The following is a 16,060-nucleotide window of genomic DNA, read 5'->3' on the forward strand; positions in this document are numbered from 1 at the left end:
TTCTTAAACTCCTAATACACATGTTATCTCTAGTGTTTCACAAAGGGTCGTGTCAAGTGTACCACGCCATGGGTACATTAGGCACGACCTTTAAACAGGGCCGACCCAATCATTATTGAGGCCTAAAGCCAAATCAAGAAATGAGGCCCCTTTACTATATAAGCAAAAATGAACAAAAAAAATATTTTATAATGTCACTAGGAGGGATTGAACACTTGACGTCTACCTTATCACTAAACATTTCTTGCAAACATTTCTGTTACAATTTTATTTAATACAAACATACTACCCCATAAACTCGATGGGAGAAGCCCTCGGGTAAGTTTGGGCCCAAAGCAGCCGCTTTGGTTGCTTTGGGCCTGGGCCGCCCCTGCCTTTAAATGGGTTCTACTGTGTAAGCGGGCCTTTATGTCGTAAAATTTAGAGAACCCGAAACTCAAGATTAGAGGGGAGTCGGGGAACGAAACCTGGCAAGGCAGCGTTACCGGTGTAAGGCCTTCAAGTTCAAACTACATCCATCAAGAAGATGCATTGGACTTGGGTTCTATTCCTCAGCAGAAGCCTTATTAGTTGGGCCTAAGAGTGGAATGAGCCAAGATCATAACCAGAAAGAAGCAAAAAAAAATAAAAACAAGATCTTTCAATTTACAACGTCTCTCCCTCTTTCATCTCTGTTCACTAAAAATGTACATACATTCCATATCTTTAATCATGATAAAATCAGAGATACTCCACAAAAATGGTACTACTTTAATGCATTTTTACTGAAACAAATCAACTAAAATAAGAAACAAATTAAATTTTAAGATTTTGATGATTAAATTGGGCCTTCAAATATCAGAAACAGAACCATAAAAAAAAAAAATCTTTCTTTTTCTTTTTTTGTTTCTGATCTCTCTTTCAATTTTGATTCAATGGGTGAAGAAAAAATTAGGGTTTCCACTGATGAACTCAAAAAACATAACAAACCAGGAGATTTGTGGATTTCAATTCATGGTAAAATTTATAATGTAACAGATTGGATTAAAGATCACCCAGGTGGTGATTCTCCTATTCTTAATCTTGCTGGTCAAGATGTCACTAATGCATTTCTTGCTTTTCATCCTCCTGGATTATCAACTTGGAAATATCTTGATCAATTCTTCATTGGGTATTTGAATGATTACCAAGTTTCTGAAGTTTCGAAAGATTATCGGAAACTTGTTTCTGATTTCAGTAAAGCTGGTTTATTTGAGAAAAAGGGTCATGGGGTTTTGATTTCTTTGATTGTTATTCTGATTTTACTTCTGATTAGTGTTTTTGGTGTTTTATGGTCGAGCAATTTCTGGGTTCATCTTCTTTCTGGTGGATTAATTGGATTTCTTTGGATTCAAAGTGGTTGGTTAGGGCATGATTCTGGACATTATCAGATAATGTCAACTCCTGGATTTAACAGAGTAGCTCAAGTTTTGACAGGAAATTGTCTTGCTGGGATTTCAATTGCTTGGTGGAAATGGAATCATAATTCTCATCATCTTTCTTGTAATAGTCTTGATTTTGATCCAGATCTTCAACATATACCATTTTTCGCTATCTCCCCACATTTCTTCAACTCGTTAGTATCTTACTTTTACGATCGAAAAATGACATTTGATTCGATTTCTAGGGTTTTAGTGAGTTACCAACACATTACTTTCTATCCTGTTATGTGTTTGGCTAGACTAAATTTATTTGCTCAATCATTTATGTTATTGTTTTCGAAGCGAAGAGTAAGAAATAGATGGGAAGAAATTCTTGGTCTTGTTGTGTTTTGGATTTGGTTTCCTCTACTTGTTTCCTGTTTACCAAATTGGAGTGAAAGATTCATCTTCGTTCTTACGAGTTTTTCGGTCACCGGAATTCAACATGTTCAATTTTGTTTGAACCATTTTTCGTCGAGTATATATCTTGGTCCACCAAATGGGAATGATTGGTTTGAGAAACAAACAAAGGGTTCACTTGATATTACTTGTTCTTCATGGATGGATTGGTTTCATGGTGGATTACAATTTCAAATTGAGCATCATTTGTTTCCAAGATTACCTAGATGTCATTTGAGAAAGATTTCACCTTTTGTTAAGGAACTTTGTTTGAAACATAATTTGCCTTATACAAGTGTGTCATTCTTGGAAGCTAATTTCTTGACTCTTGAGACTCTTAGAAATGCAGCATTACAAGCAAGGGATTTGACGAATCCGATTTCGAAAAATTTGGTTTGGGAAGCTGTTAATACTCATGGTTGAAGATGGTCTTTGAGGTCTCTTGGAATCCATATTTTATGTTTTGTTGGTGTATTGGTGTTTTCGCGTATAAGTTGTTTCTTCTTCTTAAATCTCTACATAAACAAATTATGGTGTTTGTTTCGTTTATGAAATATGTTTTTCGTTAATGTTAATTACTACTCTGAGTTGCAAAATATGTGAACATTGGGAATTTCTATCTTTTCATTTCGTTCCAAAACTTGGTTTCGGGTATAAGTTGTTTGACTGTGTATTATATTATACTCCCTTACTGGATTACATTTTCATATGACCTGGTTATACCAAAACATAATGGTTACATAGAAATTATTGCCATTTTTTTATTTGAATTGTAAATTATTGCCATTTGCCAATACTATCTTATTGGTTACCTTGAGAAGCTTCATGGGTAGCATATGACGATTAAACTTGATTCATGCGTGTTGGTGGGCTATTTTTAGTTCTAATTCTTTGCACAGATAATAAACAATACCAATTGGAATCTACTCAAAACATTTAATACTAAGATCAAGACTCTCTCCAATTAATCTTGCTAATCAGATTTTACAATACCAATGGGTATTAATTTCATTTCCCTTCTCTCTTGATTGTTATAATACGGATGAAATGCAAAAATGGATTCCCATTTAAAGCCATGATTTGAGTGACCTATATAGATTAGATGAAGAAGACAGTCTTACCATCAACATTTAGTTACAACTACTGATAATAACTATCTAAAGGAATGAGACACCTTCAAGAAAAGTAGCTATATATATATATACACACACACACACACACGCGCGAGAGAATAATAATATAATGCAGACCAGTCTTTTGGGCTGCTAATGATACTGTCGGCATTGGCAGTTCTGAGCCTCATGGTTCAAAATGTCTTACTGAAAAAAAGTGTTTAATCTCTTAAGAGGAGCACTAAACTTCGTCTCACCAGTCACCACCGGTGTAAGATTGTTTACAATACTCTATGAAGACCATGCCGCAATAGAACAAAGGGAGATTTTAAAGGGCCCCCTCATTTTTGTTAAAAGGCCTCCCCTTAGTGATAATTTAGCAAGTAAAATGGTTCATGGGAAGGCCTTTTAACAAAATTGGGGAGGCCTTCTAAAATTTCCCTAGAACAAATCGTGCTAATAACGTGTTATAGGATGATATGTATCAGTCTTCTGAGCTACTAGTGATGTTATCTGCTTTCACACTTCTAAACCTCATAAATTTAAAGCACCAAAAATAAATGAGTACGTGACACTGGCCCACTTATCAAAGTCCAATCCAATAATTTTTTTGGTGCGGGCCGACCAGTAATAGATTTTCCACCTTTTAGCTCAACTACTATTTCACACGTGTCCACTAATCCAATTCCCTAATTCCGTAACTAGTCCTCCTAAGGTTCTCAATTTATAGTTCTCTACCTTGCTATTTCTATATTGACAAATAAGTCATTCACTTATAAAATCAACTCTCAAGCTTTTCTGTCCCTCATTGTATTAACATTCTGAAGTCCTCATGGCTTCTTCCTCATCTTCTTCTATCTATGTTTGGAAACTCCTCTTGCTAATTATTCTAGGTCAATTGGGTTGGTGCATGGGAAACCAAATTCAACTGGGTTCGAAAATAACAATTAGTGATCACCAAATATGGGTTTCTGATAACAGAACATTCGCATTCGGATTCACACCAGCAAGTTCGAAAAATCAATTTCAGTTGGGAATTTGGTACGCAAATCTTCCCGGTGATCCGGTCATAGTTTGGTCTGCCAACAGGTGAATTAGATTTACTTATAATAACATGAAAGTAAGATAAATTCCATTTTTCTTTAGTAGTTTTAAGAGGTGTTTGGTTGTTGTGATAACTCTAGATAAACAAAGAAATATAACATCATAAACTGTTTATGCAATTAATTTAACAACCAAACACTTCTTAGTATTGATCAAATTAAACAAGAGATTTCACTAGCCATGACCAAGGTAATGACTTCCCATATTGGATTGGATCGGATCAAATCCAATCCGAAAATTTGTCCATTTACTGGTTTGAACCGATTAGACTAGGAAGTTCATCATTGTTCTACATGCAGGTTCATGGACTTACTTTAGTCAACAATTTCATTTTCTCTCAATCATCTAAATTAGAAACACACCAGTTGGAAAAGATGCAATTTTGGAGCTCGACAACACCGGAAACCTCGTCTTAACCGACCGGAATATCATCGTTTGGACGTCAAACACGTCAAATTCCGACGCCCAATATGCAATTATGTCAGATTCCGGCAACTTCATTCTTTACAACTCTACACACCAACCTACTTGGCAAAGCTTTTTACACCCAACTGACACTCTTCTTCCAGGCCAAAGGCTAACTGTTTCATTAGAACTCATATCTCTAAACTCGCCTTCATATGGAGGTTACTACACACTCAAAATGCTCCAAGAACCAACATCGTTAAGCCTCGCTCTCACTTACAACTTACCCGAGTCTTATAACGGACAAGAAGTTTCTCTCTCGAATTACACGTACTGGTCAGGACCCGAAGTTTCAAATGTTACAGGAGACGTATCAGCTATCTTGGATGAAATGGGGAACTTTGGTATTGTCTATGGTGAATCCTCTGAGGGTACAGTTTACATATACAAAAACGATATAACCGAAAGATCAGTTCCACATAGGTTAACACTTGAAATGAATGGAAACTTACGTCTATATAGATGGGATAACGACGTAGACGGGTCACAAAAATGGGTACTCGAATGGGCTTCTGTCTCGAAACCATGCGATATAGCTGGAGTTTGTGGAAGTGGGATATGTAAATTGGATGAAAGCAAGAGCAATGCTAGTTGTAGTTGTTTGTTAGGTAGTTCTTCTAATCTAGAAGTTGAATCCCAGTGCTTGATTGATTTGTCGAAGAATACTAATTACTGTGAAAAACAGAAAGGCGAAAACTTGACATCGAAGTTCAAAATCGAAACAGTTTCTCAAACAAATTACTACTTTACCGAATCGTCTGTGATTTCAAATTACAGCGATAACTTGACAATATCGAAATGTGGTGATATATGTCTTAGAGAATGTGAATGTGTTGCTTCCGTTTACGGGCTAAAAGATGAGAAAGCTTATTGTTGGGTACTAAAGAGTTTAGAATTTGGTGGGTTTGAAGATCCGGGTTCGACGTTATTTCTTAAGATTGGGCAAAATGTTTCGATAATAACTTCGGGAAATGATTCGAGAAAGTCTGGGTATTCATCGAAAAACTCTAAAAGTACCCGAAACAAGGTTTTAGTGCTTCCTATTGTTCTATGTATGTCTGCTCTTATTGGTTTCCTCTGTTTCTTGCTATATTATAATATCAATCGTCGAAGATCCTTAAAGAAATCTATCGAAAGATCTCTAACTGTAACGGGTGCTCCCTTAAACTTCACTTACCGAGAACTTCAAAACGCCACGAATAGTTTTTATCACTTACTTGGAACTGGTAAGAATATTTCGTCGAGTACAATCGGATTCTTGCTTGTGTTTCTCTCTTTAAACTATGGTTTCATTGATATGTTGTTTGTTTCAGGGGGATTTGGGAGTGTTTATAAGGGAAAAATGGGAGATGGGAGTTTAGTTGCAGTGAAGAAACTCGAAAGAGTTTTACCTCGTGGCGAGAGAGAATTCATAACAGAAGTGAACACAATTGGCTCAATGCATCATATGAACTTGGTTCAACTTTGTGGGTTTTGCTCCGAAGGAACAAATCGGTAAATTTGTTTTCATCTTTTTACGATAAATCGTTTTACTTTTTTGAGGGTTGATGACTTTGTGTTCATAATTTTACAGGCTTCTAGTTTATGAGTTCATGAAAAATGGGTCATTAGATAAATGGATCTTCCCTTCCAACACTCGTAGTCGAGAATTCACCAAACAAGTACTAGATTGGGACACTCGTTTCGATATAGCGATTGCTACAGCACAAGGAATAGCATATTTTCATGAACAATGTCGAAATCGAATTATACATTGTGATATCAAACCCGAAAACATTCTTTTAGATGAGAATTTTTGTCCAAAAGTATCGGATTTCGGGTTAGCAAAGTTGATGAGAAGAGAGCTTTCTCAAGTTGTAACAATGGTGAGAGGAACTAGAGGCTACTTAGCTCCAGAGTGGATTAGTAATCGGCCGATCACTGTCAAAGCCGATGTTTATAGTTATGGAATGCTTCTTTTGGAAATCATCGGTGGTAGGAGGAATCTCGATATGTCTTTTGATGCAGATAGCTTCTACTTTCCTGGATGGGCTTTCAAGGTATACATATACACTAACTGTTGTAGAATTATCCCACATCTCCCGTGCATTAGACTTGTTACATAGTCCCGATGGGCTTTACATACACAGATATATACTATTGACATCTTTGGGTTCTTAATGCAGGAGATGATGAACGAAACACCGATGAAAGTTGCAGATAAACGATTAATGGGTGTGGTGAAAGAAGATGAGTTAATGAGAGCATTGAAAGTTGCATTTTGGTGTATACAAGATGAAGTTTCAATGAGACCATCAATGGGTGAAGTGGTGAAATTGTTAGAAGGATCTGATCAAATCAATCTACCACCAATGCCTCCATCAGTTTTCGAGTTGATCGAAGAAGGTTTGGAGCATGTTTATAGAGCAATGAAGAGAGAATTTAATCATTGTAGTTCTTTCACCATTATTTCTCAACCATCTTCTCTTGCTACTTGTAGTTATTCAACAATGTCACCAAGATAATGGATTTTCCTGAAGAATCTGGCATCATTTTTATCAAATTTTTGCATAGTTTCGGTTATAATTCTTACTAATTTTTTTGTTTGTCGGAAAAACAAGGTTGTTTAAGTATCCAAGGTAAGCAAACGAACCAAAAATTAGCACCCGACGCAAGTTATGGAAAAAAGAAGCTTATTTTTAGAACTCGGCCTAGTAACGCAAGCAAAGTATGGATGCAAACAGATCCACCAACTGAGACTAGTTCACATCTATATACATTATTTGGCACCTATAAATTATGTGGGAAAGTCATGAAGATAAAATACTATCATTCTTAAGATTTGAATTTGCTGTCTTATATCATTTTAGAGCATTGTTTGTTTCCAAGGGTAAGCAAATGTTGGGAAGCTAGAGATAAAGAAGCACGTCGGAGATCTATTGCAATGGATGAAGTTGTGGAACTACAACGGAAAAATGCACGGGTTCAACGGGAAAAATGAACGGGTACAACAAGAAGCTCTACGGATTCAACAAAAAAATTTACGAATACAACAAGAAAACCTACGAGTACAGCAAGAATACCCAAAAAATAAATATGCTATAGATGAATATGGTGTGAACTCAATGATGATTGATGTTAGGACTCTTGACGAAGATGGTGCGCGAATGCTTAAGGCAACGGGAAGAATACAAGAACCAAAAAATGCAATATGGTAGAGATGAATATGGTGTGAACTTAATGATGATAGATGCTAGGACTTTCGATGAAGATGGTGCACGAATGCTTAAGGCAACGCGAGATGCTTCTATATTTTTTTTTTTTTTTTGAGAAATCGACTAAGATCTACGTTAGTCGTTACAAGGGACTGATACATCATGAAGATGTGATGAGCACGATAACCGTCTAATTTAAACCATAATGAGAGAGGCCTAAAACCCGACGACATGAAAGAAGCCTAAAGTCTAATAAATTTATTTTATTATTTACTATATACATTGTCCTGAGATAAATTTCAATGACAAACTTCTTTCAGCAAGACTCAATTACTCAATTCCACGACCTCACGAGTTTAAGAGAGTTGTCCAACCGGTGCACGGGGTGGACTTCCACGAGACCCTAGAAACACCTTGCTCTCAGTCTCGAATCGATCCCACTGTCTTTTATGGTGGGAATTGGGAAACAACACAAAACCGCTTCTCTCTCTCTTTCTCTATTTCCCGCGCACAACCCAAAAAAAACACCCACCGACCAAATCGATTGACGACAATGGCGAAATGAGTTTTTCTTAAACTAACCCCCACTGTTATTCTTCATATATGTTAAGTTCTCAAAATCTCAATCTTCTATTTCAAAACCCTAAATTTTCAAATCCCTTATTATCATTCCGTTCTTACTTTACTACTTGTTCAAATCTTCTCTCTCGTTTCACCATAATGACTTCTTCTTCTACTACTATTACTACTAAGATTGTTGCTGAATACGCAAAATCTAATCGATCTACTTGTAAGAAATGTACCCAATTAATTTCTTCTAAAACTTTGAGATTAGGTTTAGTTAGTAGAGATTCAAGAGGGTTTGATATGACAAAATGGCATCATTTGAATTGCTTTCCTATTCATTCTCAATCTATTATTGGTTCTGTTGATAATATTGATGGGTTTTCGGATTTGAAGGTATAAAAATCTGATCTTTTTCTAATTCGAAATTTGGGGTTCTTTTTTAATGTTCAAAGTTTGTTGCTTTTATTTTTGTGGGTTTAGGAAAGTGATCAAGAAGCACTGATGAAGTTAGCTGTCGAATGCGATCAAATGCCGAAAGAGGTTTGATGATTTGAGCTAAAAATGCGATCTAATTCCAAAAATGGAATTTTTTCCGAGTGCTGTTAATGATTCTAATGTCGGTATAAATTTGACAGATTTGTGTTGGAGAGGAGAAAAGTGTTGAGGGAAGCAATGGAAAGAGTTCGAAGGAAATGAAAGTTGGGAAAGTTTAGGTTTTGTTTTGTATATAATTATGGTTTCTTGATTGTTTTCGGTTTGCTTTATTATAGTGGTTTTCGGTTTCAGGTTCATAAAGCTGATGAAACTGCAAGGGATGAGCTCGAGAAAGGTGATTCGAAAAAACAAAAGGTATATTTAAATTTCTGAACCCAAGAATTTTGATTCACAAGTTATTCATTACCCAGAAATAGAAATTAACTCTGAAAGAATTCAAATTGAGTAAGTTTGGCTTATGCTTTCATCCTTACAAGGGTGAACGAATATATAAATAGACTGATAATCTGATGAATAAAAAGTTCACACAGAAAGAATGGAATTTGTATCCTTGCCACCCAAAAATCCAAAAACTAATCTACAAATTTTCTATAATGGAGGATGCCCGAGATTCCCCTTTGCTCCATCGAGAAAGGGTGGCAAGCAGGATTGATGAAGAAGGTCTTCATGTACCACAAAATTGTTGAAAAATATCCCGATTTGTTGCTTTCTGCAGCTTTGAAGGATGGGGGTGGAATGCATTTTTCCCTCTCTTGAAGAGACCATTTTATAGGACTTGTGGATACCAACCATAGTCATGAGATTATCGCTGGTTGGCGACTTATTAAGGAAAGCTGACCAATCAGTGAAAGCTATTGTTGATGGGAGGATACGTTGTCCGGACTGTGTTCACCAGGAAATCTCTTACATTTTATTGTTTTCTGTTGCCGCCTGTTTCAGGTTAGTGAAACTGATGAAGCTGGAGGCAATGAACTCAAGGAAAGTGATTCAAAGAAATTGAAGGTGAATCAATGGACTTTTCTGTTGTCCAGTGATTAATTTATCTTTGCTGGTGTCCGTTGAGTGGTGTATTTGTATGTTGATTAGTTTGCTGTGTTTCATTTTATTTTAGACAAGGTATGCGCTTGTTGTTAGTCTTCACCACCCTTAACCTAAATATCAAACTGATAACATGATTTCTACTATATGTTATTGCAATTACTCTTTCCCAGTTACCACCTCCCTTTGACTGCTTAAAAGATTTTGACTCAAATAAGTTTAGCCATGGACATTGGGTAAGACTTGAAAGTAAGCATTTCCACTATTGATATTACAACAATGTTTTATTTCTGGATGGCATTGATTATGCCATTTGTTTAGTTTTTTTTAATGGAACCATCAGCTATACTCAATTTCTGCTGTGTGATTCAGACCTCCTCTACTTCAGTGTTTATGTTCTCTATCTCTCTTTGTCATTTCTTTCGACTGCTCTTATTGTCTCTCCCTCGTGCATTTAATATTTATGGTATCTTTTCAGATTGTGGCCGAATATGCAAAGTCTAATCGATCATCTTGCAAGAAATGCACCAACTCCATCTCTGCAAAAACACTTAGGGTAGGCCTAGTGAGCAACGAGCGAGGATTTGATGTGACCAAATGGCATCACATGAACTGCTTTCCGAGGGAATCTTTGGGGGTGTGGTCTGTGGAGGAAATAGATGGCTATTCGTTACTAAAGGTTCTGTGATTTTGTTATTTTGTTTTACCGACTTTATGAAAAGGTTACTTTTTAGTTGTTCAATGTTTAATATTTCAATTGTCAATTGTTGTTTCAGGCCAGTGACCAAGAACTGTTGAAGGAGTTGAAGTGTAGATGTGATCAGTTACCTGAAGAGGTTCCAAACTCTGATCCAACTAAACCACTTTCTTTGTGTTATTCCATGAGAGAAGAATAGTGAACCTCATCTCTTTTTTGTTACTCGTGATATCTCTTGTTACTCTTGTTTTAGTTAAACCTGCCAAGGCTAATTCTTGCAGGGTTGTGATGGAGAGAAGGAAGGGGTTGAAGGTAGCGGTATCAATAGTTTGAAAGAAATCAAAGTGAGTAAATTGAAGCTCAAACTCTTGTTTTTTTGATTTTATGTTCTCATTGTGGCACTGGATCAACTTGAGGAACGTAGATGGAAAAATGAAGGTAGATATATCATGTCTGAAGTTCTTCTACAGAATAAGTAACAAACTTACAAACTACAATATTATCTTCACGACTCACGAATATTCGCATTCATACTGTATTTTTGTATATAATTAGTTTGCTTTGTTCATCAATATCATTGCTTAGTTCCATGATATGAAAGCTACCATTTCATATGGTTTCATTTGGACCTTCTATCTTGTATAGGCTTTTCTTTGGTCATTGCCAGGTTCCTTTGTTACTCCATGCAAGAATGTCGAGGGAAGCAATGGAAAGAGTTAGAAAGAAGTGAAAGTTGGGAAATTTAAGTTTCTTTTGTATATAATGGTTTTAAACTTTTAATTAGTTTCTGTTTGCTCTAATATCGTGGCTTTTGGTTTTAGGTTCATAAAGCAGATGAAACTGCATCTGATGAGCTCAAGACAGGTGATTCGAAAAAAAGGAAGGTACATAATCAACTCTAGGAGAATTCAAGTTGAATAAGTTTGGGCTTATGCTTTCTTCTCCGTATTCTATAAGGACAAGTGAACTATAAGAACTAAAAAGATCCCATAAAAGAGGTCGGAAAACACATCTTTCCCACCCAAAAAAGGAAAAAAAAATCTATCTATTGAAAAATTTGCTGCTGGAGTCCCTGAGGTAATGAGATCTCTGGAGGAAACCCAAGATTTCCTTCTGCTCCACCGAAAAGGGTGAAAAGCAGGGAATTATGAAGGAAGTCCCAGTCTAGCAGAAAATGATTGAAAATAGCTCAATTTGTTCCTTTGCATAGTGTTAAAGGACGGTGTTCACTGTTCAGCATACTATTCAAAAGACATCTACCTTCGGAAGGAAGTCTACCTTTCTCCCTTCCTTGAAAGGACTGATTTGCGGAACCTCGGACACACTGACTCCATCTACAAGAAGGGAGCAGGGGGTTCACAGATTCCATGCCATGGGATAATTCAAGAACTAGTGCAGCTAAGATTCTGCATGGCTCTCCCATAAGCAAAATTATTGACGTTGATAGCACTCATAATCATGAGATTATCACTGGTGGTGACTTATTAGGGAAAGCTTCCTAATCGATGAAAGCTATTCTAAATGGGAGGATACTTTGTCTAGACTGCATTTGCCAGGAAGTCTCATAATTTCTATTGCTCTCTGTTTCAGGTTAGTAAACTTGATGAAGCTGGAGGTGATGAACTCAAGGAAAGTGATTCAAAGAAATTGAAGGTCATTAAATGAATTTTTTTTTTTTGGGTTGTCCAATGTGATTTTTCTTTGTTGGTGTCCGTTTGGTGTATTTGTATGTTTAGTACTTTGCTGTGTTTCATTTTAGTTTAGATATGGTAACGTAAGTGTGAGTTTTCACGGGCCTTAACCAAAAGATTAAACTGATAACGTGATCTCCTCTATGTTTGGTTATTGTCTTTTTTCGCACTGTTTGCTAGTTTCCTTGTAAGTAATCATTGCCACCATTAGTATTAGAACAATGTTTTACCTAATTAATCCTGGATGCTGTTGATTATACCAATTCATTTTAATTTTTGTAACCATCATCCAGTTTCTACCTTTGCTCTGTGATTGAGACCTCCTCTTCTTACATGTTTATGTTCCCTCTTTCTCTTTGTCCTGTCTCTCAACTACTCTCATTTATGTTTTCTGCTCGTGCATTCAGCACTTACGGTGTTTCTTTTTCAGATTGTAGCCGAGTACGCCAAGTCTAATCGATCATCATGTAAGAAGTGCACCAACCCCATCTCTGCAAAAACTCTTAGGTTAGGCTTAGTGAGCAGAGAGCGAGGATTTGATGTGACAAAATGGCATCACATGAACTGCTTTGCAAGGGAATCTCTGCAGATGGTGTCCGTAGAGGAAATAGATGGTTATTTGTCACTAAAGGTTTTTGTGGCTTTGAACTTCTGTTTTCCGGGGTTTACAAAAAGGTTACTTTTCAGTTGTTTAATGTTTGTATTTTAATTGTCATTTCAGATCAGTGATCAAGAATTACTAAAGGACTTCAAGTCTGGATGTGATCAGTTAACAGAAGGAGTTATAGAGGTTCAAAATTCTGATCCAACTCAACCACATCTTTTATGTATAATCTTATTCTTTGAAAGTAGAAAACCTCGTCACTTTTTTGTTGCTCGTGACATCCCATTTTTTGCTACTCTCGATTTAGTTAAACCTACCAAAACTAATTCATGCAGGGCGGCGATGGAGAGAATGAAGGGGTTGAAGGTAGTGATGCCAGTAGTTTCAAAGCAACCAAAGTGAGTAAATTGAAGCTCAAACTCCTGTTGTTCATTTCTACGCTCTTATTGTGGCACTGAATCAACTTAAGGAACAGGAAAAAAAAAAATGAAGGTAGATATATTACGTGTTAAGTTCTTCAATGGTATAAGTGAGGAAACTACAACATTATCTACATGACTCATAAATAATTCTTAGCATATAATTACTTTGTTTATTAATATCATTGCTTTAGAAAAGATTAATGGTTCCATCCATGGTACGAAAGCTACCATTTCATACTGTTCTATTTCAATATTCTACACCAGGATCCTTTGTTACTCTGTGCATGAATATGATTTCAATTCAGCCAGAGTACTCATCCAATTTGGTCATAAGTTACTTGTTTGCCGATTATTACTGTGATGGTAATTTCACTTATGAGTAACTTGCGTTCCGCTTCATGAAATTAATTGTGGTTATTATTATGTCTTGCAAGGAAGCTGAACTGGAGATAATTTTTTCTCTTTCCGATGTGAAGAATAAGTACAAGGTGTGTTCTGTATTATTGTGATATTTTCCCTCGTAGCGCTGCTAACTGGATTATATGTTGTGTTTGATCATTTATTCACTTTATTTGTTTTGTGGTTCTCTTTAATCAAATTTACACTAAAATAGTTTATCTTGGAGCAGGAAGCTACATTGTTTCCTAAGTGGAAGGCTTTCCAAACTGTCATTTTTCTTGAGAAGGTGAGATACTAGTTCTGTTTGTTCACTGTTTCCATGGTCTACTTGTTCCATCTCTTGGACTGAAATCTCAGCCTAAGTGTTCTACATATTATATATATACATTGAAGATCTTGTTATATTTCCGTAGGATGAAGGCCTTCATGATTCAGGAAAAATTGCTGCATTTGATTTTGATGGTTGTCTTGCGGACACATCCGTGAAAAGGTACCATTTAAAACTTGATTTGCCACCTCTCATGTTCCATTACCATCTGTTCTTCCCTAGATCCTTCTCATTTCCTTGGATGATCCTCTGTCCTTTTTTTTAATAAAAGAAAACAGTATCTTGTGAAACTAATCAGGGAGTTTCTATGGCTGACTGAGTTGAGGGTTGACCATTTATTACACGTATAAGAAAATGCTTCATGTTTGAACTTTGAAGACTGAATTTTCTTTTTAGAAGAACAGATCAACCAAGACAATGATTGACCACTTAATACTCTTGTAAATGCAGAGTTGGTGCAGATGCATGGTCACTTATGTACCCGTCAATACCAGGAAAGCTGAAAAGCTTGTATGAAGATGGATACAAGCTGGTGAGTTTTACGCCCGTGTGAAAATTTCTGATTCCTGTTCTTGCTGCATTCGCAATTGCCATGGTTTTGTGAAATAGCTCTCACTTTTTGGGTTACAGACCTGTTTTAGTTATAACATGAGAGTTCACAAGACATGTTTCTTTCTTCATTATTAGGTTATCTTCACCAACGAGTCCAACATTGAGCGCTGGAAGAATAAGAGACAAGTGGCAGTTGATTCTAAAATTGGGCGGCTCAATAATTTCATTAACCTTGTAAAACTCCCGATCCAGGTGTGTAACCAACTCTTTAGGGTACATATTTTTGTGCAGCACAAACATCTAAACATGTGATAATGGTTAACCTGGTCATACAACATGGTCTTGCCTCTCCATACATCAAATGGTATCTATACTCAAATGAGTCAAACAGTAAGAAAGCTGTTAGCTCTGTCATGTTACAATCTTTGATACTCTATTATTCATATCTGTTGTCTATCAACTCTACCTTTACTTCGATTCAATGGGATAAAAATAGAATTTAAAGCTATTAAATTATTTTTCTCTAACTCAAATCATGATACGAATACCATATATTAGTCTAACATACTGCAATGAATAAGCTCCTTGATACATGTGACTGCAGGTATTTATAGCTTGTGGGTTAGGAAAAGACGGTAAAGCAGAAGACCCTTATCGCAAACCCAAACCTGGGATGTGGAGACTCATGGAGAAACAATTCAATTCTGGCATCACCATCGATATGGATCAGTTAAGCATTTATCCCCCTGGCTTACTTCTCGAAAGTTTATAGGAAAATCGTTATATAGTCTTTAATACGGATTGTGTTGCATTTTGGCTTACAATTCCGCTAAATACTACTTGGAAAGACTGAAGCACTAACGTTGCTAGTATCTAAATATGTGTTTGCAATTGTAGATCATTTTATGTTGGTGATGCGGCTGGAAGAAAGAACGATCATAGTGACGCAGATATAAAATTTGCTCAGGTGATTCATGTGCTTATGTTTCCCTGATTTCCTTCTATTTTTCACTCATCTTGTGGTGTTCTAAAAACGACCTCTACTCACGAGATATTTGTGCTTGTAGGCCGTTGGGTTAAAATTTCACGTTTCAGAAGAGTACTTTGGTGCATGAAAGATCAAAGCCACTTAAGCTTGAGTCAACCTTCTCCGAAGAAACTGTTTTTTTGCTTGTGTCACTGTATATTTTTTGTCCTAGTAGCTCTTCTCAGGTGGGCAAGCTACAAAGTTAAGTACCAGTGGATTTAGCCTACTAGACCGTTTAGTAGAACTATAGATAACTGGATATTATTATATATGAGAAAAAAAGAAAACAGATACTATCTATATTTTGAGCAGTCCATTGTGGAAATTGAGATGATTTATTCACGGGTGACACCGACTAGATTTCATCGGTAAAATTTTCAAAGATGTTCCGTTTTGTTATTTCCATCTTAACGTCATTGGAACTGCCGAACGACTAGATTTTATCCGTAAAACTTCAAAAATGTTCCGTTTTGTTATTTCCATCTTAACGTCATTGGGATGCGACAATGGTTCTAGTTCTGCTGCAA

At 36.3% G+C, this 16,060-nt stretch overlaps 2 protein-coding genes and 1 pseudogene across 4 annotated transcripts; all 3 read left to right on the top strand.

Annotated features, from left to right (window-relative positions):
* The first annotated feature begins 560 nt into the window (after positions 1-560).
* LOC147535461 (delta(8)-fatty-acid desaturase pseudogene) lies at positions 561-2,478 on the top strand (annotated as a pseudogene). The gene has a single exon (XR_015227721.1). The product of XR_015227721.1 is annotated as a delta(8)-fatty-acid desaturase pseudogene (transcript).
* A 1,255-nt stretch (positions 2,479-3,733) lies between these two features.
* Positions 3,734-7,061, top strand: LOC147535462 (G-type lectin S-receptor-like serine/threonine-protein kinase At5g24080). The gene is made up of 5 exons (XM_086648359.1): positions 3,734-4,039; positions 4,409-5,745; positions 5,833-6,013; positions 6,093-6,558; positions 6,685-7,061. The coding sequence occupies exons 1-5, from the start codon at positions 3,783-3,785 to the stop codon at positions 7,021-7,023; spliced, it is 2,580 nt and encodes an 859-aa protein (XP_086504485.1). The 5' UTR covers positions 3,734-3,782; the 3' UTR covers positions 7,024-7,061.
* Positions 7,062-7,938: 877 nt separating this feature from the next.
* On the top strand, positions 7,939-15,875 carry LOC147535463 (phosphoesterase). 2 transcript variants are annotated; one of them, XM_086645808.1, is made up of 21 exons: positions 7,939-8,673; positions 8,761-8,820; positions 8,916-8,978; positions 9,067-9,129; positions 9,715-9,777; positions 10,292-10,492; positions 10,590-10,649; positions 10,792-10,854; positions 11,332-11,394; positions 12,101-12,163; positions 12,632-12,832; positions 12,923-12,991; positions 13,141-13,203; positions 13,662-13,715; positions 13,856-13,912; positions 14,040-14,116; positions 14,405-14,486; positions 14,642-14,758; positions 15,111-15,235; positions 15,404-15,473; positions 15,574-15,875. In XM_086645808.1, exons 1-21 carry the CDS (start codon positions 8,317-8,319, stop codon positions 15,619-15,621), a joined length of 2,019 nt encoding a protein of 672 aa, XP_086501934.1. In that variant the 5' UTR covers positions 7,939-8,316; the 3' UTR covers positions 15,622-15,875. The 2 variants fall into 2 exon arrangements, with proteins under 2 accessions (XP_086501934.1, XP_086501933.1); XM_086645807.1 differs by having other exon boundaries at positions 8,018-8,673; positions 8,916-8,987.
* The last annotated feature ends 185 nt before the right edge of the window (positions 15,876-16,060 follow it).

This window comes from Eschscholzia californica, unplaced genomic scaffold, assembly GCF_041429995.1.
Source record: "Eschscholzia californica isolate CP2 unplaced genomic scaffold, dmEscCali1.0.p SCAF_6, whole genome shotgun sequence".
Lineage (NCBI taxonomy): Eukaryota > Viridiplantae > Streptophyta > Magnoliopsida > Ranunculales > Papaveraceae > Eschscholzia > Eschscholzia californica.

Excerpts from the sequence above, each read along its gene's own strand:
- LOC147535463 (XM_086645807.1), top strand. The coding sequence starts at position 8,317 with ATGTTAAGTTCTCAAAATCTCAATCTTCTATTTCAAAACCCTAAATTT. Across the intron at positions 10,650-10,791 it reads GTGATCAGTTACCTGAAGAG|GGTTGTGATGGAGAGAAGGA; the intron begins GTTCCAAACTCT and ends TAATTCTTGCAG. Across the intron at positions 13,716-13,855 it reads ATGTGAAGAATAAGTACAAG|GAAGCTACATTGTTTCCTAA; the intron begins GTGTGTTCTGTA and ends ATCTTGGAGCAG.
- LOC147535462 (XM_086648359.1), top strand. The coding sequence starts at position 3,783 with ATGGCTTCTTCCTCATCTTCTTCTATCTATGTTTGGAAACTCCTCTTG. Across the intron at positions 4,040-4,408 it reads ATAGTTTGGTCTGCCAACAG|AAACACACCAGTTGGAAAAG; the intron begins GTGAATTAGATT and ends CATCTAAATTAG. Across the intron at positions 5,746-5,832 it reads TTATCACTTACTTGGAACTG|GGGGATTTGGGAGTGTTTAT; the intron begins GTAAGAATATTT and ends TGTTTGTTTCAG.